This window comes from Lontra canadensis, unplaced genomic scaffold (assembly GCF_010015895.1).
Source record: "Lontra canadensis isolate GAN:19392208 unplaced genomic scaffold, GSC_riverotter_1.0 scaffold14, whole genome shotgun sequence".
In the NCBI taxonomy this organism is placed as follows: Eukaryota; Metazoa; Chordata; class Mammalia; order Carnivora; family Mustelidae; genus Lontra; species Lontra canadensis.
In genome coordinates, this window is record NW_022631008.1 from 23,027,900 (window position 1) to 23,055,306 (window position 27,407).

General features: G+C 34.7%; 1 protein-coding gene across 4 annotated transcripts in view; it reads right to left on the reverse strand.

The window, feature by feature from the left end:
* The window catches only part of ATG5 (autophagy related 5), a 129,119-nt gene that overhangs the window by 88,011 nt on the left and 13,701 nt on the right, over positions 1 to 27,407 (reverse strand). For 3 of the 4 annotated variants that reach the window (XM_032858233.1, XM_032858234.1, XM_032858236.1), the window contains exons 3-4: positions 23,885 to 24,012; positions 15,350 to 15,428 (exon numbers count right to left, since the gene is read on the reverse strand). In XM_032858233.1, coding sequence (XP_032714124.1) covers positions 15,350 to 15,428; positions 23,885 to 24,012 — 207 coding nt within the window. The remainder of the gene's footprint in view (positions 1 to 15,349; positions 15,429 to 23,884; positions 24,013 to 27,407) is intronic. The other variant, XM_032858235.1, reaches the window with a different exon arrangement.

A 27,407-nucleotide genomic window follows, 5' to 3' on the forward strand; every position in this document is an offset into this window, starting at 1 on the left:
GCCTTTTTTTAAGTCCTCATCAGACATCTAAAACCTCTGAATATACTCCTTGAAGCAGTCATCCTCAAGTCTGTGACACCACACTTATTTTTCTTAGTTTCTCATTCTCATTTCCAAAAGCCTATTCTGGCATCATTCCTTTTTTTCTTTCTTTCTTTCCTTTTTTTTTTTTTTTTATTTTATTTATTTTATTTGATGGGAGGAGGAGCAGAGAGAGAGGGAGAAAATCTCCAGTAGAAAATCTCCTGTGTCAGGCTCCATCTCACAACCCTGAGATCACAATCTGAGCCAAAACCAAGAGTTGGATGCTTAACTAAGTCACCCAGGTGCCCCAAATGTTGGTATTTTTCAAGTTTCTAGTCTAGCACCTCATTGCTTTTTTTTCATTCCACATACTCCCCTTCATAAACTTACCTACTTCCTCATCATTTACAGACTAGTAAGTCTCAATCTGTCTCCAGCCAAGATCCTTCCCATGACTAGGACCCATACACTCATTAATCTATGAGACATGGCATAAGGCACAGGAGACTTCAACAAATTTCAAAGTAAAGAAGTAAGTCCCCCCCCCACTCCTCCTCCCTCATTTCCTGTATTCAAGCAAGTCCTATTGAATCCACATTTTAAACAGATCTGAACCCATTCACTTTCAGCATTCCCAGAGCCGCTTTCCTAGTACAAACTAACAACTATCTGACATTTCCGAAAAACTTTGCAGCTGGGTCCAGGCCCCAAATCTTAACCCCTTTAATTCCACTTTTCACATTTGGAGTCACAGGGATCTTCCTAAAATGCAAATCAGATCTTCTCACTCAGCTGCTCTGCTCTTTTATGATAAAATCAAACTTCGTCCAAAGCCTTCAAGGTTCTAAATGACTTCGATCTTCTGCTAACCTCTTCATCATAATCTCCTGCTCCTCCACCCCCCACTTATTTCATTTTCTTTCCTTTCTCCCCCACACACATTCTCAGCCCCAATGATCTTGATTATCTGTCATCTGCTCAAACATTCTTTTAGCCATACTCTCTCATTTCTGTGCCTCTGCACAAAATATCTCCTTTGCCTAGAACACTTTCTCCTTGCCTATCACTTGACCACTTATACAACTATCCAAAAATATCCTCCTCCATCTTCAGGTTCAACATTACTTCCTCCAAGAAATTTCCTACTTCCCAAGTGTAGGTTAAGTTTACAAAGTTCATATACTTGACTCTGTAATATTTATGTTCTTAGGTCATACTACTCTTCAGCTCCACAAGGTAGAGACCATGACTGTTGTCACTTGTGCTTTCTCAATAAACTTTGTAAATTAAGTCAACTTCACTGAGATACAATTCAGAGTGAAATGTAGAAATTTTAAGTGTACAGTTAAATAAACTAACACTACCTAAGTGTCAGCCCAAACAAGAGATAAAATATTACTATCATACCCAAGAAGTTCTTTGGTGCCCTTTGCAATCAGTTCCCTCATTATGACCCAACTAGCTGAGCTGATTTGTAGCACAAGATTAGTAACATTTTTTACTTATTAGCATAATGCTTTTGAAATTCATCTATGTTACTATGTATAAATAGTTGCCTTCTGCTGCTAAGTACTACATCACTGGATTGATAAACCACTCGGTTCACCCAAAAACCTGTTAGTACACATTACAATTGTATCCAGAAGGATGCATGGGTGGCTCAGTCAGTTAGGTGTCTGCCTTCAGCTCAGGTCCTGATCCCAAGGTACTGGGATCAAGTCCCACGCTGGGCTCCTTGCTCAATGGAGAGCTTGCTTCCCCCTCTGGCTGTTGCTCCCCCCACTTGTGCTCTCTGACAAATAAATAAAATCTTAAAAAAAAAAATATTGTATCCAAGTACACAAGTCTTTTGTGAACATGTTATCACTTTTCTTTTTTTTTTTTTTAAGATTTTATTTATTTATTTGACACAGAGTGCCCACAAGCAGGGGACATGGCAGGTAGAGGGAGACAGAGAAGCACGTTCCCCACTGAGCAGAAAGCTTGACATGGGGCTCAATCTTATGGCCCTGAGACCATGATGAGAGCCAAAACCAAGTCGGAAGCTTAACCAACTGAGCCACCAGGTGCCCTGAGCACTCACTGTGATTTAAACATACACCTCCCTGATGAATAAAGGTACTGAACATCTTTTCACATGCTAATTGTTCCTATATAAACATACACATATTATATGCATATATATTTATAAATAGTGTGTGTGTATATATATATATACATATATATATACGCACACACACATTTATGTATGTATTTAAACTATTCAAGTTTTTTGGATTTGTTCCAAAGCAAATCATATATTAGGGAACAATTTCAGCAATGTGAATTTCGTATTTACTTCTGTAAATACTATCCATAAAAAATACTAAATGAACGCAGAAACTACACCCAGCTAAACTGAGCCACAAAATATACAAAACGTAACCTCAGCAATAGACCTGTTACCTCAATTTATGCTACAAACTATGCTCATCCACATTCGAAGCTACAATTTTATCTGATTTGATAACTTTTCTTCCACCACTTCATTGGCAAGGGGTAATCCCTTCTGATCCTCATCTCTACAAGCAAACTTAGTCTTTTTCTATATAAAGTGCCAAACTTGTGGTAGTATTTATGTATTTAACCATTTAACCTATGTAAAACTTTTACATTTTTTTAGGTTTTATTTTTTATTTTATTTTTATTAGCCTTTATTAGGTTCCTGTCTTTTTTGTCACTAATAGTTTTTGGTTTTGTGCCCTTAATGCATTTTCCCTGTAAGTCCTGTGATTTTTAAAAGCGCCTTGTTTTTTAGGAATACTTGTTTTGCAGTAAAGCAAAACTACCCATAGAAGTGGTAGGAACAGATATTCTTTCCCTTTTTCCTGATCTTAGGGCGAAACATTCAATAAGCCACCGTTTAGCATGATTTTAGCTCTAGATTTTTCATATTTACTCTTTGCCAAATCGAGGGGATTCCCTATTATTCCTAAGTTTGCTAAGAGTTTTGAAGATAAATGGGTACTGAATTTTGTCAAAAGCTTTTTTGGTAAGGATCTATGTGATTGTATGACTTTTTTCTATTTTTCTGTAAATGTGCTGAACTACACTGATTCATTGATATTTGAATCACCCTTATATTCCTGGGACAATCTCAACCAGGTTGTGGTGTACTATCCTTTATTGAAGATTCAGTTTGTTAGTATTTTCTTGAGAGTGTTTGTATTTATGCTCATGAGGGATATTGGGCTGTATTGTTTTTTTTCCCTTTAATATCCATTACACATTCTTGTATCAGTTACTCTGGCCTGTTAAACAAACTGGGAAATAGTCCCTCCTCTTCTGTTTTCTGAAAAAAGTCTGTGAAGATTAGTACTACTTGTTCCTTAAATATTTGATAGAACTCATCAATGAAACTTTGTGAATTTCACTTTGTAATTTTTAATTACAAATCCACTTCTACATATATTTAGAGGCTACTCATTTCGATTTATTGCATCAATTTCAGTAAATTATATTTTTATTGAGTATGTCCATTTGTCAAATTCACTGGCATAAAGTTGTTCATTATATTTCCTACTATCCTTTTAATGGCTGTAGGATCAGTAGTAATATCCCATTTTTTTGTTCCTGGTATCAGTAGGCTGTGTTTTCCTACTACAGAAAGTTTTTAAATCCCTCTAAGCACAGCTTTACGTGAAGCCCACAAACTTAAATTCTGTTGTGTTTCCATTATCATTTAGTTTGAAATATTTTTAAACTTCCCTTGTGATATCTTCTTTGACCCACAGTTAACTGAGGATTCAGTAACCCCATCCTTTGGACAAATGTGGTCATACATTTTATTTACAAAGACACAAACCCTTCTTTAAAATTATATTATTCTTGCTTTTAATAGTCATTTGCTTTAAAAAAAAAAAAAAGCTAAAGGGGTAATCTTTTGTATTTATCACTTATCTACCATTTCTAGCATTCTTCACTCCTGTCTGTAGCTTCTTTCAGTGCTTTAAGATATCACTGCATTGTTCTTTGATCTCATAAGACAGCAGCCATCATTCATCATCACTTACTGTTTTCTTTTATGTCATGTTTCTTTTTTTGTATAGACTTTCTATATTGGTTTTCACCAGTCTGACTATGGTATACCTGTGTGTTTTCCTATATATTTACTTGCTTTGGATTTCCTGAGCTTTTTCAACATAAAGATTGTTTTCTCCCCAAATACGAAAAATTATTAACCATTATTTCTTTTAAATTGAGATGTAATTCAAATATGATTCACTTAAATTTACCATTTAAAAAAGTACATTTCAGTAGTTTTTAGTATATTCACAAGGTATAAAACAATCACCACTATCAAATTATATAACTCCAGAAAGAAACCTCATATTTATAAGCAGTCACACTAATTTACTTTCTGTCTCTACAGATTTTGCGTATTCTGAACACTTCATATAAATGAATCCAGTATGCATACAATATGCAGTCCCTCTTTTACTAATCATGACATGTCAAAGTTCATCTATGCTATAGCATGTATAAATACTTCATTTCTTTTCATGAACAAATTATACTGTTGACCCTCAAACAAGTGGTTAGGGGTGCCAACCCACAACTCTCCCCATGTACTTGAAAATCTGCATATAACTTTTGACTCTCCCCAAATTTAACTACTAATAACCTGTTGACTGGAAGCCTTACCAGTAACATAAACAATCAATCCAATGTTTTGTGTGGTGTATGTCTTATACACGTATTTTATAAGAAAGTAAGCTACAGAATAGAAAATGTTAAGGAAAAGAAAATATTACAATACTATATTTATCAAAAAAAATCTGGACATGAGTGGACCCACACAGTTCAAATCATGCTGTTCAAGGGCCAACTATATTCTATTATATGGATATACATTTTGTTTACCCACTCATCTGCTGATGAACACTGGGGATGCTTCCACTTTTTGGCTATTATGACTAATGTTGTTATGAACATACCAGTACAAGTTTTTAGGGGGACATGTGTTTTCAGTTCTCTGGGGTATGTAACTATGACTGGAATTGATTGGTGGGTCATATGGCAAGTCTATGCTTAATGATTTGAGGAACTGCCAGACTATTCTCCAAAGCAGCGTATCATTTTACATTTCTAACAGTAACATGTAACATAGGAGAGTATCAATTAAGCCACACTTTAACACCTGTTATCATCCAACTTTTTGATTATAGCTATCTTAGAGGGTTGAAGAGGTAACTCAATGGTATCTTTCTTTGCCTTTTTTTTTTAAAGATCTTTTTTTTTTTTTATTTATTTATTTGACAGATAGAGATCGCAAGTAGGCAGAGAGGCAGGCAGAGAGAGAGGAGGAAGCAGGCTCCCTGCTGAGCAGAGAGCCCGACGCGGGGCTCGATCCCAGAACCCTGAGATCACGACCCGAGCCAAAGGCAGAGGCTTAACCCACTGAGCCACCCAGGCGCCCCACTTTGCCTTTTTTTTAACAAGTATTCTGAGCATCACTGCATGTGCTTCTGGCCATTTTTTATCTACTTTGGAGAAATGTCTACTCAAATACTTTGCCCATTTTTAATTGGGTTATTTACCTTTTCATTATTGAATTCTAGGAGTTCTTTATATATTCTGGACACTGGACCCTTCTTAAACATATGACTTTGCAAGTATTTTCTGTTATGGGTTGTCTTTTCACTTCCTTTGAAGCACGAAAGTCTTTCATTTTGATCAAGTCCAATTTACCTGTTTTTCTTTTCCTTTGGTTGTTTGTGCTTTAAGTGTTACACCTAAGAAATTACTGCCTAATCAAAATTTATTTTTTCTAAGAGTTTTATAATTTTAGTTCTTACATTTAGATATCTGATCCACTTCTACTTATTTTTTAATAGCAGTCAGTTTCATTCTCTTACATGTGGGTATCCAGTTGTCATAGCACAATCTGTCAAAAAACCACTCTTTCCTTCACTGCACTGTTTCAGCACCCATACAAAAAAATTAACTGCCCACATATGTATGTGTTTTTATTTTGACTTTCACTTTAATTCCATTGATTTATGTCTGTCCTTATGCCAATATCATGGAGTTTGGCTTATTGTATCTGTGAAACCAAAAAATGGGAGTCTAATCATTATTTCTTAAAAACATTTTCCTGAATCATTCCCTCTTTCCTCTCCTTCTAGGACTCTACATACATGTATGTAAGACTGTTTGACATTATCCTAGAGGCCATCAGGATTGTCTCCCTCCCACACCAGTTTTCTTCTCTCAATTCTTTTTTTTTTTTTTTAAGATTTTATTTATTTGACAGAGAGAGAGAGATCACAAGTAGGCAGAGAGACAGGCAGAGAGAGAGGGAAGCAGGCTCCCTGTTGAGCAGAGAGCCGGATGCGGGGCTTGATCCCAGGACCCTGAGATCATGACCTGAGCCGAAGGCAGAGGCTTTAACCCACTGAGCCACCCAGGCGCCCCTCTTCTCTCAATTCTTAATACTGCATAATTTCTATGGATCTGACTTCAAGTTCACAGAATCTTTCTTGTGCCATCTCTAATTCACATTAAGCCTATCCAGGGAATTTTTCATTTCATATATTGTTCTTCTTAGTTCTATGATATTGTAATCTTATTTTAAGTCACTGACTTAATAGTTGGTTTAATTCATTTTTCCTAATTCCAAATGTGGGTTACCTCAGGGTCAGTTTCTATTAACAGCATTTTCCCCCCTTTGATATGTTGCAAGTTTTACTGATTATTTGCATGTATAGTAAATATTGGTTGCATGCTGGACATTGTAAATACGGTGTGAGGATTCTCGATTATACGGTCTTTCTTGATGAGTTTTGTTCTGCCTAGTGCCTCTCCCTGATCCCCAAAAGAGCTAATTTTAGGCTTTATTAGAGAAGATCCAGAGCAATCCTTACTCTTAAATAGGAGTTGGCCAACTTTTTCTATAAAAGGCTAGACAGTAAATGCATTAGATTTGTGGGCCACACAGTGTCTATAGCAAGCATGACTTTGCCCTTGTGGCCCAAAAGTAATATGTAAATGAATTAGCATGGATGGTTTCATTTTATTTTTTTTTAAGATTTCATTTATTTATTCGAGAGAGAGTGAGCAAGAATGAGAGAGAGAGAGAGCATAAGCAGAGGGAGAGCTGCAGAGGGAGTGGGAGAAGCAAACACCCTGCTGAGCAGGGAGCCTGATACACGTCTCAAACCCAGGACCCCAGGATTATGACCTGAGCTAAAGGCAAACGTTTAACTGACTGAGCCATCCAGGTACCTCTGGATAGCTGCATTTTTAAACAAATTTATTTATAGTCACTAGAATTTATATTCCACATAATTTTCAAGTTTCACAAAATACTATTCTTTTTTAAAACTCTTTTCTAGGGGCACCTGGGTGGCTCAGTCGGTTAAGCATCTGCCTTCAGCCCAGGTCATGTTCCCAGGGTCCTGGAATCAAGCCCCACATTGGGCTCCTTGCTAAGCAGGGAGACAGTTTCTTCCTCTGCCTCTGCCCTCCCCACCCCCTACTGCTGCTCACTCTCTCACATTCTCTTCCTCTCTTTCTAATAAATAAGCAAAACCTTGAAAAAAAAAAAGTGAAATAAAATTCTTTTTCTGCCACTAAAATGTATAAAAACCATCCCTTAGATCACAAGCCATACAAAAACAATCAGTGGGCCAGATATAACACAGACCGTAATTTGCTAATCCTGCTCTGAGATATAATAGTTACTCCTACATCAGGTCTTTCTGGTCTCAGATAAATGTTTAGTATGTTAACTAGGTCTCTCTCCACCCTGGGTGGACTAGAATCCAACATCTCCAGGTATAATGGGGCTTGTCCCACTCTAACATGCATTCTCTTATCTGACCTTGAGGAGTATAGTATTGCCTATGAATATGCACCATAACTGTCAGAAAAGGACTTTCGGGAAACTCACACTTATACTTTTCTGAAACCCTGCTCAGCAAATTCCAGCTGCTTCAGTAGCCCAGAACTCCAATCTTTGCATCCTCAACTCAGCAGGACTTCCCTGCTCTGCTCGAGTTCCACTCCCCACGACACAGTCAGGAAACTGCCCTGAAACAGAGATGGGCTAAATGTGGTGCTCACCTTGTTTGTTCTCTTTCTCTCTAATGTCCAGTGCCTGAAAAGAGCTCTACTTCATATATTTTGTCCAGTTTTATAGCTGTTTATGGCTGGAGGAAAAATCCAATCCAATTACTCTGTCATGGCTGAAAAGTAGATGTTAACCTCAATAAATATTTGATGAATAAAATAGTGACTAAGCAAACTGTATTTCATAAAATTTTAAGTATACATGACCCTACATCCTCTCCACCTCCTTCACACCTTTCTGTAATCCCTTCCCATGGGCTACAGGCAGGACCTTGATTTGCACTTAACCAAAAGAATATAGTGAAGGCTCTTGGATCTTACTCCTGTGATTTTAAGTGACACTTACATAAAACTCCAATCTTGCTAAAAGACTAGCTCTAGAGACCTTTTGTTGGCTGAATGAAGTAAGCTGCCATACTGGGAAAGTCCACATGGCAAGGAACTTTAAGCAGCCTTTAGGTGCTGAGTGCAGCCTCTAGCTGACAGTCAAAAGAAAGCGCCCTCAGTCCTACAATCACACGGCAATGAATTCTGCCAGCAACATGAGTGAGCTTAGAAGAAGATTCTCAGTCTCCAGGCAAGAATGTAGCTGAGCCAACACCATGATTACAGTGGGGCCCTAAGCAGAAGATCCACAGAAATGGTGAAGTAATAAATTTGGGTTATTTTAAGCTGCTACATTTGTGGTGATCTGTTACACAGAAACAGATAACTAATGTACTACACTACTGATAGATACTACAAAACAACCACCAATATTTAGAGCTGGCAAGTACATAAAGCAGAAGCATGGGAATGACCATGAAGTACACTCAAGAACAAGGAAAGCTACCTCAGACCTATGTCATCAACACACAGTAGAAAAGCAGAAATACAGTAAATTACCTCAGGGAGATACAAGCCTTGGCCTAGCAAGAAAGAACGAAACCATCAGAAAAGGGGTGTGGGCAGTCATACAAATATATTTAAAGAACAGTCAGAACCAGTGGTAGTGCCTTCCAACCACTGTAGGAAAGACAGAGAATCTCTTGGTCCAAAAACCTAATTTTGTCTAGTCACAATCATTCAGCAGCGTTTTACACAGAAGCACTTACCTTAATGCTGACCCTCTTTTACCTAGCAAATGCGAGCTCTTACCAATAATAATCACTATCAAAATTTAAAATTAAAATCTATGCTCTTATCAAAACCAAAATACACCAATTTAGCACCATGTTATCAAGAAAGAAAGAAAAAAAAAACACCAAGGTATTGCTGATTTTATTTACTCATTAAACTTTATTTAGGATATGCAATAGAATTTGGCATTTTAAAGAACCCACTATGTTCACCTGATGCTGAATCATATAATGAATCTCTCTTTTTAAAAATTCCACATACTGTAAGCAACTTTTTTATTATAATCCAGCTTTGCAAGCAGCATACCCATAGGAATAATATAAATATTAGAGGAAAAAAATAGAGAAGAAAGCCAAAGTAGCAAAACGTTGGCAACTGGCAAATCAAGGTAAGAAGTATGTGGATGTTCACTAGACAACTCTCAACTTTTCAAATATAGATTTAAACTTTTTAAAATAAAAAAGGAAGAACGAGAAGACAATTTTCTTAGTAAGCTAATGAAGTTTAGGGATCATAAATATTCTTGAAGCTAATTAGAAAAGTCTGAAGGAGTTACTATTTTCACTCGTTTTGATAAATGGAGGAAGAAAGCAAAATAAATATCTAAATCTATGTTTTAAAGCAGTAAACACCTTACAATTATGTAATGTTTCTCTCTCAGAATTCCAAAAATAATATAAAAATTTCTAAAAACATTATTTTTCTGAATCATCCTTACAACTTTTTGGTTCTTTACACAATATTAACTTTTAAATCTGCACTATTCTCCAAACACTTGTTATTCAAAAAGTGGTCTGCTGAATTAGTAACACTGAATTACCTGTGAACTTGTTAAAAATACAGAACCTCAACAGCCAAACTATGAATGCAGCCCATGTGTCCATCTATAGATGAATGGATAAAGAAATGTTATGTGTATCTATATATATGTATGTATATACATATATATATATATACACACACATAAATTTTATATATATACAAGTGTGTGTGTGTGTGTGTGTGTGTGTGTATGGGAATATTATTCAGCCATAGAAAAGAATGAAATCTTGCCATTGGCAACAACATGGATAGAGCTAGAGAATATAATGCTATGCAAAATAAGTCAGAGAAAGACAAATACCATATGATTTCACAGATATGCGGAATTTAAGAAACCAGACTAAGGGGAAAAAAGAGACAAACCAAGAAACAGACTGTTAGCTACAGAGAACAAACAGATGGTTATCAGAGTGGAGATGGGTGGAGGGATGGGGAAAATGGGGGATAGGTATTAATGAGTACACTTATCACGATAAAAATAATAAATATTTGCATATCCATAGCTTCAGGATCACCGACAACCCACAGTCTTTACAGTGAGGGAAGGATTATTAATTTCATCTATTATATAATGAAATTGTAGTGGTGGTAAGACAAGATCAGGATAGTGACTAATAGAACAGTTAAAGCTGTTTCTACTTCTTGTATATCTATTGTACTTGTGTGTTACGTTAGCTGTTAACATTAATGAAATAATGTAAATCACTAAGGAGCTAATCAGGACAACAATCATTAATGTATGATCATGAAATGTAAAAGTTCTTCTATGATAGGGGATGCTGCATCTTGGAAACGTAGCTGGACTGGATATATCACCAAGATATAAAGTGTTTGGACTTCTAATTTCACTTAGACAAAGTTATATGATTTTTACTAATACCTCACTAATTGAGAAAGAAACAGAAGTTATGATATTGGCTTGGCACCAGCTGAAGGAGGTTTGAATCCTTTCCTTCCTATTTTACATTTATGTAAGAAGTTTCTTCAAAGGTATGATATGGGGGGGCATCCATGTAGTCATTTGAGACAAGCAGTTGTTAATTCCACCACTGCAATTTTGGCTTAGATGCAAATTCCTCTCAAATTATGAAAATAATTAACATTATTGCTATTAATGAAATGAATGAACCTATGGTAGATGAGATGGCATTTCATGCTGTATACACATGTGGATAATGAGCTGGTGGCATTCTTGAAAAGTCAAGAAAGTGTGATGGTAAGAAAGTTATGCTAACACATTTATTTGTGCTTGTGAAATGAATTTTTGCTCAGGCTGAGCTAAATGTATAGCCTGAAAATAATGGGAGCCAGTGAACAAATCCCCCTATAATGGTAAATAATGCTTCTATTGATAAGATATCATGAAATTATGCTACTACGTAACATGCATCATGGAGAACAAAGCCCATGGATCAAGTAGCTATAAGTTAAGTCCTTCCAGGCCTCCTACTGTAAATAAGAAAATAAAACATAAGGCTCAGAGTATGGCTGGTGATCATTTAATATTTCCTCCATGGAGGGTTGTTTCTCAATTAAATACTTTTACTCTCATAGGAATGGCAATCCTTATGGTAGCTGATATAAAACACACTCATGTGTCAACATCTATGCCAAAGGTGAATATATGATGAACTTGTACAATGAAGTCTAAAAATCCAATGGAAAAAAAAATAAAAATAAATTTAAAAAATAAAAACACAGAACCTTTGCCCTCAGCCCAAACCTACAGAATCAGAATCAAAATCTGTACCTTAACAAGACACAAAGGTAATCTGTATGCACATTAAAGTTTGAAGAACACTACTCTAGACATTAAAATTCATTTACTATAAACATACATCTATTCAAATGACAAGCAGCAAAGTCCATTAAAAATTAGAGAAAATATCTGAAAGCTATTTAACAGGTATTCTCCCCCAAAAATTCAGCCTTAACCACAAAATGATCAAATGTGTGAGGTAGAGGCAGCTGGGGGTGGGTGGGGTCTCTTGGGAGAGTTTATTATTGCATAAAACCTAATCAAAATCAATTTATATCTTTGAAAGCAACTGTAAAACAAATAAATTCCAAGCTGTCTGGTTAAAATACAGGTATCATTTAACATACTCAATATCAAGAAGATAAAATACACATTGACACATCAACTGACATAAAGTTGTTACTCGATAAATTCAATCAACTAATAAGCTATTATCTAGAAACTAAGGACAAAACAAAACACCGCTTCCTCATACTAAAAGCATCTGCTTTTCTACCTGCAAATGTCTTATTTGATTTCATTATAATGAATCAAAAGCCACAAAGCAGTATAACAGAAATGGGCCTACATTAATCAGTATAACCATAAATTAAACACTTAGGGACAACTTTTGAGTAAAGCTAAGTCTTATAACCCTAAAAAAAGGGAACTTAGTACACAGAAAGAAATTCTCCCCCAATATGGGCCAGGTGCAGAAAGTGTAAGAAGAGCTGATAGAAATACACTGGTAGCTTGAGCAAATTTATAGCACCCTCTATAATATCCTTAATAGCTCTACAATTCTGCTTTCTATTTTATTTCCCTAATAAACTTCCCATCTGGGAAGAAAATGGTGACCTACCAAAGACCTCAAAGAGTGATTCATTTAAAAACACCAAGAACATACCCATTACATGTAACACAAAAATCATATTTTCTGTGTAAAATAACTATTTTCTAGAACAACAAAAACTGAGGGAGAATACTGGTATTCTTTTACAGTTTTGCAAAAATCTTTAATGTCTGGCTTTGTAGAAAACAGATGAACTATTTGCTTCTACAGTCAGTGCTTTTAATGTTCTTTTGACTAACTTATATAAATATATAGACTTATAAAAATATGTACCTGGAAAAAGGAGAGTAGCATTTTAACAGACTTCAGATTTGTGGATATTCTTTTTTGATACTATACCAGATTCAATAAGTATAGCTTATTAGAACATTAATGTGGAAGCTGAAAGCTTATCAATAAACATTTTGATTTCTGTTACATTAAAATTCCTAATTCTGACCTTGCATTTTGAATGGTTCTTTTTCACATACATTATTTTGTAACATCATGCATTGACCATTTGGAAAATACTTGTTTGCTGAATTAATGTAGATCTCAAAATATTTGACACATTTCATTACATAAAATTTCTTAAAAATCAGATCTGTTAAAATGATCAAAAATCTCAACAGAAAACTGTTTTAAGAATAATAAAGCTGTTAGGGTCATGGTAGCAGATATGTTTTCCAAAGTTCTAATTTTCATCTAGAAGTTCACATTTTAACATGGCAACAAATACTGTTGTCCTTACTCTGAGAGTCACTTCATTTATTTTAAGAAACTATCTTACAAATACCCAAATACACTTTATATCAGTCACTCTTTCGAATAAAAAATGGTGTTTTATGAAAAAAGTGGCGTGTTCAGCTTGCCCTCAAACAAGGGCTTCAGTGCTTTTCCTTAAGACAGTCATCGTATTTGGCACAGAACAGAAGTGCTTTATATGCACTCTCATTTCGACACACAGGAGATTAAAAAGACACGTACTTAAGAGTTAAGATGAAGAATAATTGATCATTTGTACTGCTTCATCCAGAACAGTCTTAAGTGAGGCTGATATTCTTTCTACTGCAAGTGTGTGGCAGTGAAGAATGCAATAACCACTTGCACAGAGTGGTGCGCCGCCCTGCTCTGTGCTGTGTTGCCCACAGTTTGACCCACCATCTCTTTTGCAGATCAGTACAAATGTAAACACAGAGGCTATTTGCAAGGGCAAATAGCACCTTAATATTATTATGGAAACAGACTGGACCTCATGAATCCATTCCAAAAGCCTTGGATACCCCTATGGGTCCACAGAGTGCTTTGAGAAGCACTGCACAGCACCACTACACTAGAACAATCAAAACAATTCTAAGCCTTCCTATCATTATTATTATAGTCCACGGATGCACTCAATCAATGATTGCAGAAGGCTTGGTATGTGGTGCCAGGTGGGTACCATAAAGTGTCCCGGTGTTTGAGTGTCTTTGTGTCATTCACTCATATATCCCAAGCATCTAGAATAGTGCCTGGCTGGCATACAGTAGGCTTCTGGTATGTGTTGAATGAATAAATAAATGGGTAGCTATGATATATTTTAACCTAGATTCCAAAGTCCTAGAGTGCATCCCTCTCACATGAATAATCATGGGAATTGTTTTTCAACATAATGGGAAAGACTAACATGTTAGGCAATACAGAACCTCTACACTCATTACGCTTGGAGTAGTTTTACTTTATACCGTTCTAAACTTAAATTATTATAAATACAGGCAGTCTTCACTTTGCTTGATACCATGGTAACTGAAAGTCATGCATATTAGAAGCATATCCTACTCTGGTTCCGTGGTAACTAAAATCTGTGGTAACATGGTACTCTGCAAAGCACATTAGTGCAAATGGGAGGGAAATAAATGCCAAAGACCCACACACTCAACTGAATAAAGTGGGAAGGAAAGCATCTTAGGAAGAATGGGTGAGCAGCCTTTGGGCTGTGACTTTGAATGAGTGAGTGCCCCTTACAGGAAAGCAAATTAGATATCTAAAATGACTTCTGAAACTCCTAACATGCTTCCCTCCCACAATTCATCGCCCTTTGAGAATCACTGCCTAGTTATCAACTGAAAGAGGTATTTCAGTCCTTCAGTGGTATTTGTTTATTGCTTGGGGAGAGCAGGGGCCAAAGAATCAAGGTGGTTAAGGGGAAGGCAGACCACTTTATAAACTATTAGGACAAAATTAAGTTACAATAAATGGACTGATCACAGAAACTACAGGAATTAAAATTTCTCAAAACACAGTTAGATCAAGTCTTTGGAGTTCTGTCTCCTAACGCTTCTCACAATTCAATCAAAACAGCCTTAGGGATACTCAACACATTAAGCTGTACCCCTTCCCCACTTCCATGCCCACATCTAAACTCTGGATTTTGTTCTTCTTACTGGAGATTTTTTTTGATGAATATAAACATTCCAAAATATTACAAATTTTAAACAGCATATTCAGCTCCAAAAATGGGCATTCATGCATTTAATGTTTAAATGACTCTGCCAAGAGTTAGTAATAAATCAAAAGATACATGGATAAAAACTAGCGGCAGCTTAGCCATTAAAGTGTCAAGGAAGAAGCAATAAACAACTTTACTTAAAAAAATTTCTATTCTAAATCTACCTATGAAATACTATAAGAGGAAGAAATGGGAAATGCTATTTAAACTATACCTTAAAATGTACTATGATGTTCCAAGGAAGAGCTGAACTTGATGCAAGTAGATCAAACAGCAAACCAATTGGATAATGCCTAAAAATGAAAGAGTACGTTTTAAGAAAGAATATTTTAAAGTTATAACTACAACTCCAAAATAAATTTCAGCATATACTGTAACATCAAATATCAGGGGGCTTTAATCACAAATCATAGAATGATAACATATTACTGTTACTTGCCCAAGCTCATATGGTATAGTTTCCAGGTATCAGTTTTCTTCTAAGCATTTCATTCACTGAAGCCCCAGTATACATAATGGGATAGTGCTTAAGAATCTTTTCATCAGCCATGACCACTGCTGTATCATACTACTGCACTGATTACCATCCCAGTATTCACATTGGACAAACAGGTTTTTAAAGCTTATGTAAATATATTTTTTAATTTTTTAAGTATTAGAAAATTCTAAGAACCAAGAAAATCACCTTAAAAAGCATGCAATCATCTATTTTATGGTTAATATTAACGCCATAGAAAGTGAATCTTTTATTTATGCATACATATATAAATACAGATTAGGCTTATCCTTTATAAAACACTATTACCTGCTTTTTCTGTATAACAACATGCCAACATTTTCCAAAGTCACTGAATATTTTTCTGCAACCTCTGACTGAAGTCTTTTACAAAAATAAATTCAGGACTTCCTAAATAAGAAAACCTTTCCAAATATAAATATTACTTACAGTGAAGCAAACTATTTAGCAATAATTCAAACCCTGCAGATTTCAACAAAGAAATCTTATTTTTAAGGGGCAGGGGGTGGGAGGTTGGGGGAACCAGGTGGTGGGTATTAGAGAGGGCACGGATTGCATGGAGCACTGGGTGTGGTGCAAAAACAATGAATACTGTTACGCTGAAAAGAAATTAAAAAAAATAATAAAATAAAATAAAAACCCTAATAAATTGGAGTTAAAAAAAAAAGAAATCTTATTTTTTAAATCATCCTTTTAAAGAAACTAAAGTGGCTACAATAATGAAACAGAATTAAACAATACTTCCAACGAGGCAAAAGAGGCAAAAAGAGGACTGCGTGGTGTCCTGTACAGTCCTGTTTTTCATATGTTAGTGAATGATTCCTAGATTTAGAAGCTGTAAAATTTGGAAATACACCTAATTCCCCTCAAAACGAATGACCCAATACACTGCCTAACCAAGATTCAAATATTAATACTGTCCTGTTTGCTTACATCTACATCATACAATTGGTAAAAAGTCATCAATCACTACAGATCATGTTATTTAGAAAGAATTTAGAATGAATGTCCTGCTAGTAAAATGAAACAGGGTAGTTTTAGTCATATACATGTTGTATCTTTTAATAATAACCCTTAAACCTCTAAACTTGAAAGTTCACATCTACGATGAATCTTTCATAACCAAATATGAATACTGAAGGAAATTTTGGACTACCTAAATAATAGAATGTTTCCTTCAGAACCCAGAAAAAAAAAACCCTAGTCTGTCAAAATCTAAAACAAAAATAGTAATTTGAAAAACAAAAATACTCCATTAGAGAAAAGTTATAGATTCTATCCAATTCTGATACTTCTCTCTGAACTTCTTAAAATTGTACAAGCTCTACATAATGCTTTGTATTTTTACAAAACAGACTTTTGCTAGTCCTCATTCTATTCCAGGAATTCTATTTCATCATTCTAGGAATGATTTCATCATTATTTATCAATTATTCCCAACTATGCTAAAAAAAAAAAAAACTAAACTAGTAACAATTTGGAAGAATAATGGCATGCCATTATTCTTCATGCCATAGAAGGATGATATAACAATGCATTCTTCCATGTTCTCATTGTTTCACCTAGAATATTACATCAGATTTCAAGGAAGTATAAAGTCAGAATGCAGACCCCATTTTTGGAGTCTGCTTTTATCTATCATTAATATAGCTAAAAATTCAAAATGTCTAATTTTCCATGCATAATGGGAAAGAGAGGAAAATCGACAAGGGAAGATGTTACACAATTATTACATAAATCAGAAGGTTTTTACACAGACAACAGTACTTTGGATTTTAATGACAGTAGTAAAACTGATCGCTTAAGTGAAATCTCAGACTATGAGTCATTAGATAATATTCTAGGTGAATTTTACACAATTCAAAAACTAATGAATGAACAATATATTTCTAAAGACATGGTATTCTTAATCCACTTAGTCATTCAATGGCAAGAATTTCATCATACGATATTTTATGACAAGAACCTGAGTCATTTTGTTAAAAAGATGTGTGACAGTATTTTTTCATCTTTTACGCCATTTGTGCACTGCAATTTATCTGATAGTGAGCAAGAGCTAAAGGCAGATTTGTACCAAAGATGACTAGAAGGAATTATATGATGTAGAAATGAATGAGTATTGAACTGATCATTCTTATTGGCATTTACTAATGTAAACAAGTATTTTACAACAAAATCATGATTTGTCAAAGGTTTAAAAATTTCTTTAAGCACTGCTGTTAAGCAAGAAAAGCCAGAAGTCACAATAACCCAAAACCTCTTAGAGGTCTATTTGAATTTATGACAACTAATGAGTAGTTAGTTGCATTCAGAAGACATTGCCCATTTCTGTCTGGTATCTATACCTTCAAAACTAGGGAACTATGAAGCGTAAATGTGAATTTGCTCTATCTAAATGCTTTTTAAAATTTCTAATAAAGTTGTCATACACTATTTCTTTATTTTTCTCTAAGTTATTTATAAAATAACTTACATATATATTTTTTCAAACTTCACTGGTCTCAGATGGTAAATGGTGACTCTTTCCCAATATACTGAAGATTAGGATGAAATTTAAAAATTATGGTTTCCAATACTTACATTTAACTATAAATGTATGTAAAGAAACAACATAAAAGCATTCTAAATAACCAGTAATTATCCTATAATAATCTTTAAAAATAAAACTGCAGTAGAAAGAGCTATTTACTTCCTTCTATTATCAAAGTCTACATGTTCAGGTTATATGTGGCTCAATGCAGATGTTTATGTCAGAATGATTTTGATGCAAGGATACTAACCCCCCAAAAATACACTATCTGACTTAACTGGTTCCAAGACTGCTTATTTCTGATAAGTCTATTAATATGCAAGAAAATCTGTAACAGAAAACAGAACTAGCAAGAATTAAAGGTACTGAATTTCTCTTACACTATAATCTAATTTACATTAAGGGTTTCAAAAGTACTAATTTGTACAATTCCTCTAAACAGATACTCTACATAGTTCTGTCAGGAGGCTCCTAACCCACAACATAGAAACCACATAAGCCATAACTGTAAGTAAATCATAATGTAACCATTTATCTCTATGCTGCTACTCCTGCCAATCTAACCTAAATTTAATAGAAAAGGAAGTGGTAAGGATATGAACCTGGAATATATCCCAGAAGAGGGCCCAACTAGTAAGGGTTCACTCTACTGCCCTATAAAAATTCACCATACCAGAACAGTTAGTGTCAGGTCTATTTTCACACTTTATTCATTTTCTTTCTCTTCCTTAATTGCTCTAGTCTTTTCTAAAATCAATTCTCAAAATGAGTAATATTTTCATTTTTCTTTGCATAAGGTGTTTCTTCTCTACCCTTTCATTACTGCTAAAGTACATACACACGTACTGGTCACATGTATCGTTAATAACAGCTATGTTCCTAAATCAGCCAAGGGTGCTCTCAGTAGTCTAAACATCTGCAGTCAGATAGCAAAGCGGTATTCTAACATCAGCATTGAAAGAAAGCTTCCCCAAATACTCGAGGGAACAGAATGATCGTCCTACTCCATTTCACTGAAATAAAGGCATCCTATTTGTAAGTCTCCTAGTGATTTACTGGAAACAGGATTATATTTCATTGAATAAAAAAGGGTACAAACTGGGGCACCTGGGTGGCTCAGTTGGTTAAGCATCCAACTCTTTTTTTTTTAAAGATTTTATTTATTTATTTGACAGAGGGAGACAGAGATGACACGTAGGCAAGAAAGGCAGGCAGAGGGAGAGGGAGAAGAAGCAGGCTCTCAGCTGAGCAGAGAGCCCCATGAGGGGCTTGATCCCAGGACTCAGAGAAGGAAGCCGTTTTACCAAATGAGCCACCCAGGCGACCCTAAGCATCCAACTCTTGATCTCAGCTCAGGTTTTGATCTCAGGGTCCCAAGTCCAAGCCCCACTGATAAAAAAAAAAAAAAAAGAAAAAGGGTACAACTCAAATGTACACTAAAGTAATCTAATGTTTACAATCAATTTTGCCTTGCTTTACCTATGGAACAAACACGAACATCTATAAATTAGCACTATGTTTCACAGCTTTCTAAACCTATTCTTATGCATGAAAAAGTACAAAAACAGCCAAGGGATACTACCTGTCTCAAATGCTAAGTAAATCACATTTCAAAATTCAAGTTTACAGAATTTATACAATTTTAGAAATTCAATCCTAGGAAAAAGACAGTAAGAGAGAAGAGCCTGCACAGTATTTATAATTAAGAGGTCATTTTGTTAAAATTTACTTTTGATACCAGATAGATACAGTATTAAATTCTGGGTCATTCTGCTATGTCTATGTTTAAGATCATCAATGCTTGCTGGTTTTTTGTTTTTTTTTTTTAATTCAAAAGGTAGTTTCAACTTCTTACTTTCCAACCATTCCTGAAAATAAGTCAGTTTACACAAAATAATAATATTCTATTAGAGACACTTGCTTTTATAATTGACAAAAAGAAAAGCTTTTACTAAAATTTATACCGAAGGCCTAAGAGCTAACCAATATTAGGGCATACATACAAAGTGTTCTTTAGAAGAACCAGAAACTGTCCTCTTAAAATAATTCTAATATAAAAGTAAAAAATACAAACTTTGACCACTTGATTTACAGTAAAAAGGAACCTTCACCTTTTAAAATGCAATGTTAGAGCACCCTCTGCTGACTAATCAACTCAAATCACTCCTACCAAAAATAAAAAAAAGAAAGAAAGAAAGAAATCTTTGCATTTGAGTTAGATCAGCACTTTCCATTTACCATGTAATTTTTAAAACTTAAGGAAACAAAGGACTATAGGGGATAAAATGGTAATCAAATAAAGCCCCCTCAGATTCTCTACAAATCAACAATATACTAAGTATTCATTATGTGTTTGCCACTGTTCTTAAATTTTCTATTCTAATATGGACAAATAACGTAAGCAATTTAGAGAGACCATACAGAACCAAAGAAAACGACAACTAACAAATAGAATATCAGCAAGTATGGCGGGAAGACTGAACTGAGACTTTCAAAATCTGGTCCTACTCACTCATTTGAACAAGTTATTTTATTTATTTCAGCCTCATTTTCATTCACCCACTGAACAAACATTTACTTAGCATCTCTTATGTAGTACTGCTTAAGGTACAATAAGTCCATACCCAAGTATCTCATGCAGATATTTAAACAACTGTAATAATAAATAACAAATAGCAGGAGTTGAAGAGTAAGAAGTAATTACCGGTTTATGCTCTTTCTACTTTCTTTTATGAATTATCTAAACTGGTGTTTGATTTCCTTTCTCACTGGAATGTATTTAAAACTCCAAAGAATCAAGTATAAGAAAGATGTTATTACCCTACTCAAATAAATGCTCCTCTACTCTTAAGACACTTGCATGGTCTCAAAAGTCTCAAGCCCTATAAAACTTCAGTGGTAGCTGCTTCCCTATAATGATTATCCTATCATATCCTATATCCACTGCTTAAATGCCAGGTAGATATTGATAGCCTATGACTCCTTGAACACAGGAAGATGACTCCTTTAACTAGGAGGAAACTGCTCTAGTTGAGAGCAAAAAGAGAAAAGATGAAGACTTAGCCCAGAGGTCCTGGATTATATTCACGCCTCTGGAAGCTATTCCTTCCTCAAATATATGGAGTAGCTAACAATATGGTAGTTACTTGCCCCTTATGCAAGGGGGATATGTTCCAAGACCGCCCCAAGGATGCCTGAAACCACAGACAGTACCAAACTCTACGTATGCTACGTTTTCTCCTATACATACAGACCCATGATAAAGTTTCATTTATAAATTAGGCGCAGCAAGAGATTAATGACAATAACTTAGAATAGAACAATTATAACAAAAGTTATAATAAAAGTTCTAAGTGTGGACACTCTCTCTCAAAATACCTTATTGTACTGTACTCACCCTTCTTGTGATAATGTGAGATGGTAAAATGCCTACGTGATGAGATGAAGTGAGGTGAATAACATAAGCATGATGACCCAGTGTTAGGCTACTACTGTCAACCTTCTGACAATATGTCAGAGAAGGATCATCTGCTTCCAGACCGTGGCTGAGGGTAAATGAAACTACAAAAAGCAAAACCACAGATAAAGAGGTACTACTGTACTAAAGGAAAGTTTTATCAAAAGCCATTAAATACAATGAGCTTACAGCAAGACATAACTACGAAAGTGACATCATGCATAAAAAGTTAACACCCCAAAACCTACAGCAAAGATAAGTGAATACAATTACTTTCACATAAACTCTCTAAAAGGAAAAATAATTTTAATTTTTTTACTCCTTAATAAAAGATTCTCAGAAGACATAAATATTAACAAAGAACATGACATATTTGAGCCAAATTATTGCCCTGTGGTAACAGAAATGGGTCTAAACATTATTTGCTGATATAGAATACAAACTTAGAGAATACAAATCTTACCAAATACAAAAAAACCCCACCATACAGGATGGATTAAAACAGCAGCTGAAGGATGGCGACTGAGCAATCGTTTACTTAAGAGAGTCTGAGGTTTCCCATATTTTCCAGAGTTTCTCAATTGGGGGTGGTTTTGTACCCCGTCATCTCAGGACACCTGAGCACTTTTTATAACCATGACTAGAGGGAATGCTACTAACTCTAGTAGGCATAGACCAAAGCTGCTACTAAAAATCCTACATTGTACAGGGTAGCCTTCCCACAGCAAAGAATTACCGAGGTCAAAATGTCAATAGAGCCCTTGTTAAGAAGCCCTACCTTAAACTAATAAAACTGAAAGGCCTAGTGTCAGTCACATGAATTCTTAACAATAAAGTGTATATAACTAATACACATAGAGCAATACAATTCCAATATTCAACTATATAATACAGATCGAACTGTCGAGAATAGATAGATCCTACTGCTACTCACCCACAATCTTTCCCCCTCCTTCCTTTCCCTCTACTCTCCTGATCCTCACTCCTCTTATACTTCTTTTAAGCCACCTTCCCATTCCCAAACCTCCAATTCTTTCGAGAAATAAAAAGAAACGGAAAACATTGACTTATCTATGCTGCCTGATGTCTAGAACTATTCAAGCATCATAATGAATCTGATAAATGATCATGAAACTTGTCAATAGTGTTATTTAAAAATGAATGCTAAAGGACTTCACCATCCTTTCCCAGAAATGCCTCAAAAGGTTAGAAATGTGACCTATAACTCAATACAAAATCTCCTTGCTTCCAAAATCAATAAAAAATATCACTTTGTATGTTTCTAAACCATTATGAAAAATCTGCTCACTTGTGGGAATTCCACGTGAGGTGAGTTCCAAGAGTTCACCCCTCTCACTTCTAAGTAATGCTTATATTCAAGTCAGCTGCATTTGTTAAACATCTCCCAGCTTCCTTTTTTGTGAGCCTCTTTTAAAACTCTTCATATTAATACTCCAGATTTAGAATGCAAGCCCACTTTAAACCTACTTATAGTGTTCATATTTAAGTCTTGACTTTTTCATTCAACTACATTCATATAGCAGCATTTCAATACCTACATCCCAGCATACCTTGAATCATTTTTTATATTCTTCTCTGTAATTTCTCCAGTTTCATTAAATATTTTTGGAAGCGCAATTTATAAAACTCCCAGTAACAGAGGAAGTACAAAAATACATCATCCATACATGGATAAACCCAGATTTAGGATTTACTTTCAATATGTTTCTTACGAATGATAGAATATCAAAATTATTTTTCACATAAAAAAGGAAATCAATGTATTTTAAATACTAAGCCAAGGCTAGATAAAATGTGCATATGGCACTAAATGTGGTACTCAGTTTGAAAGATGCCACTAGGTAATCATGGGTATATAAAGATCTGTCATAAAAATTCTGGAGATAGAAGCAAAAACTGCACAGTGTCAAGGACTGACTTATTCATTAGGGAGTCTTAAATATGTCTGGGGAAAAAAAAACATAATCAAATACACTATTATTATGCCACTGAAAAATCTGTTGTTGAAAATATATACAAATCTGTCCGGTCTCCCATGCATCCAAAAGAAGGAAGAAATATTTTCAATAAAATATTTGAACAATAGTTTAAAATTCACTGTATTATATGAGCTAGACTACTGATTTATTTCTTTATGTAACTTTTTAAAAATTGCTTCAGGGCACTATACCTTCATAAAGCTAGCATATACTCAATGCTTAATAATGCAGAAAAATTCACTCACCATTTCAGTGGTGTGCCTTCATATTCAAACCATATCTCACTAATGTCTTCTTGTCTCATAACCTTCTGAAAGTGCTTTTTCACTTTGTCAGTTACCAACGTCAAATAACTTACTCTTGGCAAAAGCAACTGAAATGAAAATTTGTAAAACCGTATTTATTTACTATTTTTTCAAAAATATATATACTAAATAGGTCTTTGAATTTTAAGGAAAAACAGCCATGTTCTTTGCATTATTTTGAATATTCCACACAAAGTCAACTGCTTTTTAAAGCAAATCAAAGGCTAAAGGTTAAGACGTTTTAAATTTCTTTTGAGGTCATTACTTTAAGTAGAGCTTATAGTGTAAGTACCCAGAATAAACAACACAAATCTACATACAATCTTTCTATAATACTTTTCTCCACATAAAAATACAAATGTAATCAGATGTCATGCTCTTTAGGATACCTATTACGTCTATCAAATTCAACTTAAAAATTGGTATGATTCACCTGAATTAATTAAAGTATTATGAGAAAATAATAAGGTACTTCCTGACTTATCAATCGGGATTTCTCAATTGGTCCATCATATTTTGATAATCTACCATGTATTAGCTTAATCGCGATGAAGAACACCTCTTCTATATGAGGCTAAAATAAAGGTAAAAAAAAATTCATAAAAAATACTTACAAAAATACTTTAATGCAGCAACAGAAAAGCCTTTAAAGATCAAACAAATTTTCGTTTGATGAATAGGGGCCCACTAAGATACAATGAATAAAAGAATGGCACAATGAGAAACAGTATTTGAGGAATATTCCAGCCATGGTAGATATAAAGAAGGTAAGATTATAAACTGGAAATCTGTTAAGGAAATATTACATGAAGGGATGGGCATGAAGGAATGGAAAAATAAGAAAGGTCTGGAAATCAGTCAGAACATATTTTGGTTATTACTAATCAAGAAACTGAAGGAAAGAAGTTTAAGATGACTGACTGTAGAGCCACACATTTAAAGGGCAATTAAGGCACAAGTTTAAGGTATAATGCTGGTAGACTGGTCATCTGCCACTGTCCAGCTCCTCCCTCAATCCTGTCTTTATGGAGACTGGGCCTACTTGGACTTTGGAGAGAAAAGTCTGAGAAGGAATGTTGGGCTAGCCTCAACTGGCATATTATTTTTCCCCCACCAAAGATATACAGAAAGAAAACATAAGAGAACATTTAAGAAAACTGGTTAGAATTTTATAAAGAACACATGAGTGGACAAAAGGAGGAAACTGGCAAAAATTCATGTTTTCCCAGGAGATACTCTAGTCATTTCTTGCTTTGCTAAGGTTCTGTCTTTTGCTGGTAAAACTGTTTTATTACTTTCTTTCAGCTGCATTTGAGAGGCTAATTCTGCATCATTTTTCATGCTGTTTATTCAGTTATTATGTCTTTTGGTCAGTAAATCAAGTAGAATTATGGGGCTGGGGAATACATACAAAGAGAAATATTCTGGGTAAAGGAACTAATATTTAAACACTGAAGATCAAGATTAACAGGCTCCAACTAGGCAAGAGAACATGACAGTGGTCCTGGGGACAAAAGGGTACAGGGAGTGGGAGGTAACTGGCATGATCCAGTATGGAAGAGAAGGCACTTACTAATACTAGAAACAAGCTTTTGGATAGCAAAGATGATTCAACAAAACGTAAGTTCCTCCTTTATGAAGAAACAACTAGAATGTGGATTAGGAAATAAGAGAGAAAGGAAACTAATACAGTGTACAAGAAAAAGCACTAGTTGTTTCACAGGCAATGGTATCACCTCTAGTTTACATGGCAGTTTAAAAAACTTGTCAAAATCATATTCTATTAAATAAATGGCAAAGAAACGATTCATTAAAATTGGAAATGACAAAATCAAATATAGATGTAACATGGACGTTTCCTAAGAAAGTAAAACAGCATGATGAATCAACCATTTTTTTTAAATAAATAAGAACACAGTTGACCCCTGAACAATGTGGTAATTAGGGGCACCAAACCACCACATAGTTCAAAATCTTCATGTGTAACTGCTGACTCTCCAAAAACCTAACTACTAATGGTCTACTGTTGACTAGAAGCCTTACCAATAACAAAGTCAATTAACAGGTATTTTGTATGTATTTTACACTGTAGTCTTACAATAAAGGTAAGAAAATGTTAAGAAATCATAAGGAAAAGAAAATACATTTAAAGTACTGAACTATAAAAAAATCAGCGTATAAGTGGACCCACATAGTTCAAGCCTATGTTAAGAATCAATTGTAATCTGTAAGTTCTATCAACTGTAAGTTCTATACTAGTAAATACAGAACTTTTAACCTCAAATGTCTCTTGGGCATTAAATAGTAATGTATCCTACAGAGAATATTAACCTACAAAGATTACAAAAAAAGAGGAAAGACACATCAGAACTGATGAGCATGGATAGCAGCTCCTGATTCTGGGGTGCTGTACTACATGCATAGGGTTTAAAGTTGCTGTAAAGTCCACAAATGATCTTCATGAAATGAAAAGTTCTTCACAATAAGGAATGAGGAACCCTAAAATGTAAGCTCCATTAAGACAGGGATTTTTGTTGGTTTCGTTCACTGCTACATTCCAAATGTTCAAGAGTGTCTGCTTTATAGTAGGCACACAATAAATATATGCTGAATGAATCGCAGATCCCAAAGATTAAGTGACATAAAGCCAAAAATGATAATAAAGAATTTTCCTTCTTAAGACAGAATCTACACTGAAATGTACTTGGAATCTTCTAATCTAAATTAGCCTGTTGGAGTAAATTGTAACTAACATAAATACCGGTAGTAGCATTAAGAAATAACACTAAGATTTAAGAATGACTGTATTAGATGTAACTTATCTACTTAATAAGTAAAAATGAAAAAAAAAGTAAAATGACATCATCCTACCGTCTATATTCAAATAGTACCACTCACTGATTTTCTTATGTGTATCTCATTGGTTTACTTTCTTTTAATTATGATAAAATTAATTACGGTAAAATATATCTAGCATAAAATCTGCCATTTTTAAGGGTATAGTCATTGACATTAAATACATTCACACTGTTGTACAACCATCACCACTATCCATCTTCAGAATTTTTCATCATCCCAAACTCAAATTCTATACCAATTAATCTAGTAAAACTCCCTCAACTCTTCTCCCCAGGCCCTTCGAACTATTTTAGATACCTCATATAAGTGGAATAATGAACTATTTGCCCTTTTGTGTCTGGCCTATTTCACTTCCATTAATGTCTTTGAGATTAAGTTCTTTCAATATGAAAAGGATTATCCCCCTTTGGGGAAACTGCCAGCTACTTGCAATCTATTGTTCTCTCATTCTTGATTTAGCACTATCAAGAACTCAGTGAGTACTAACACACAAGATCTTTTTTTTTCTATACAGCTTGTAAGGAATACATGTTTCATATAGCTGTATACATCACTTTGGTTCTCAAACAGGTAGCTGTAATATTACTTTTTTATACCAAATCCT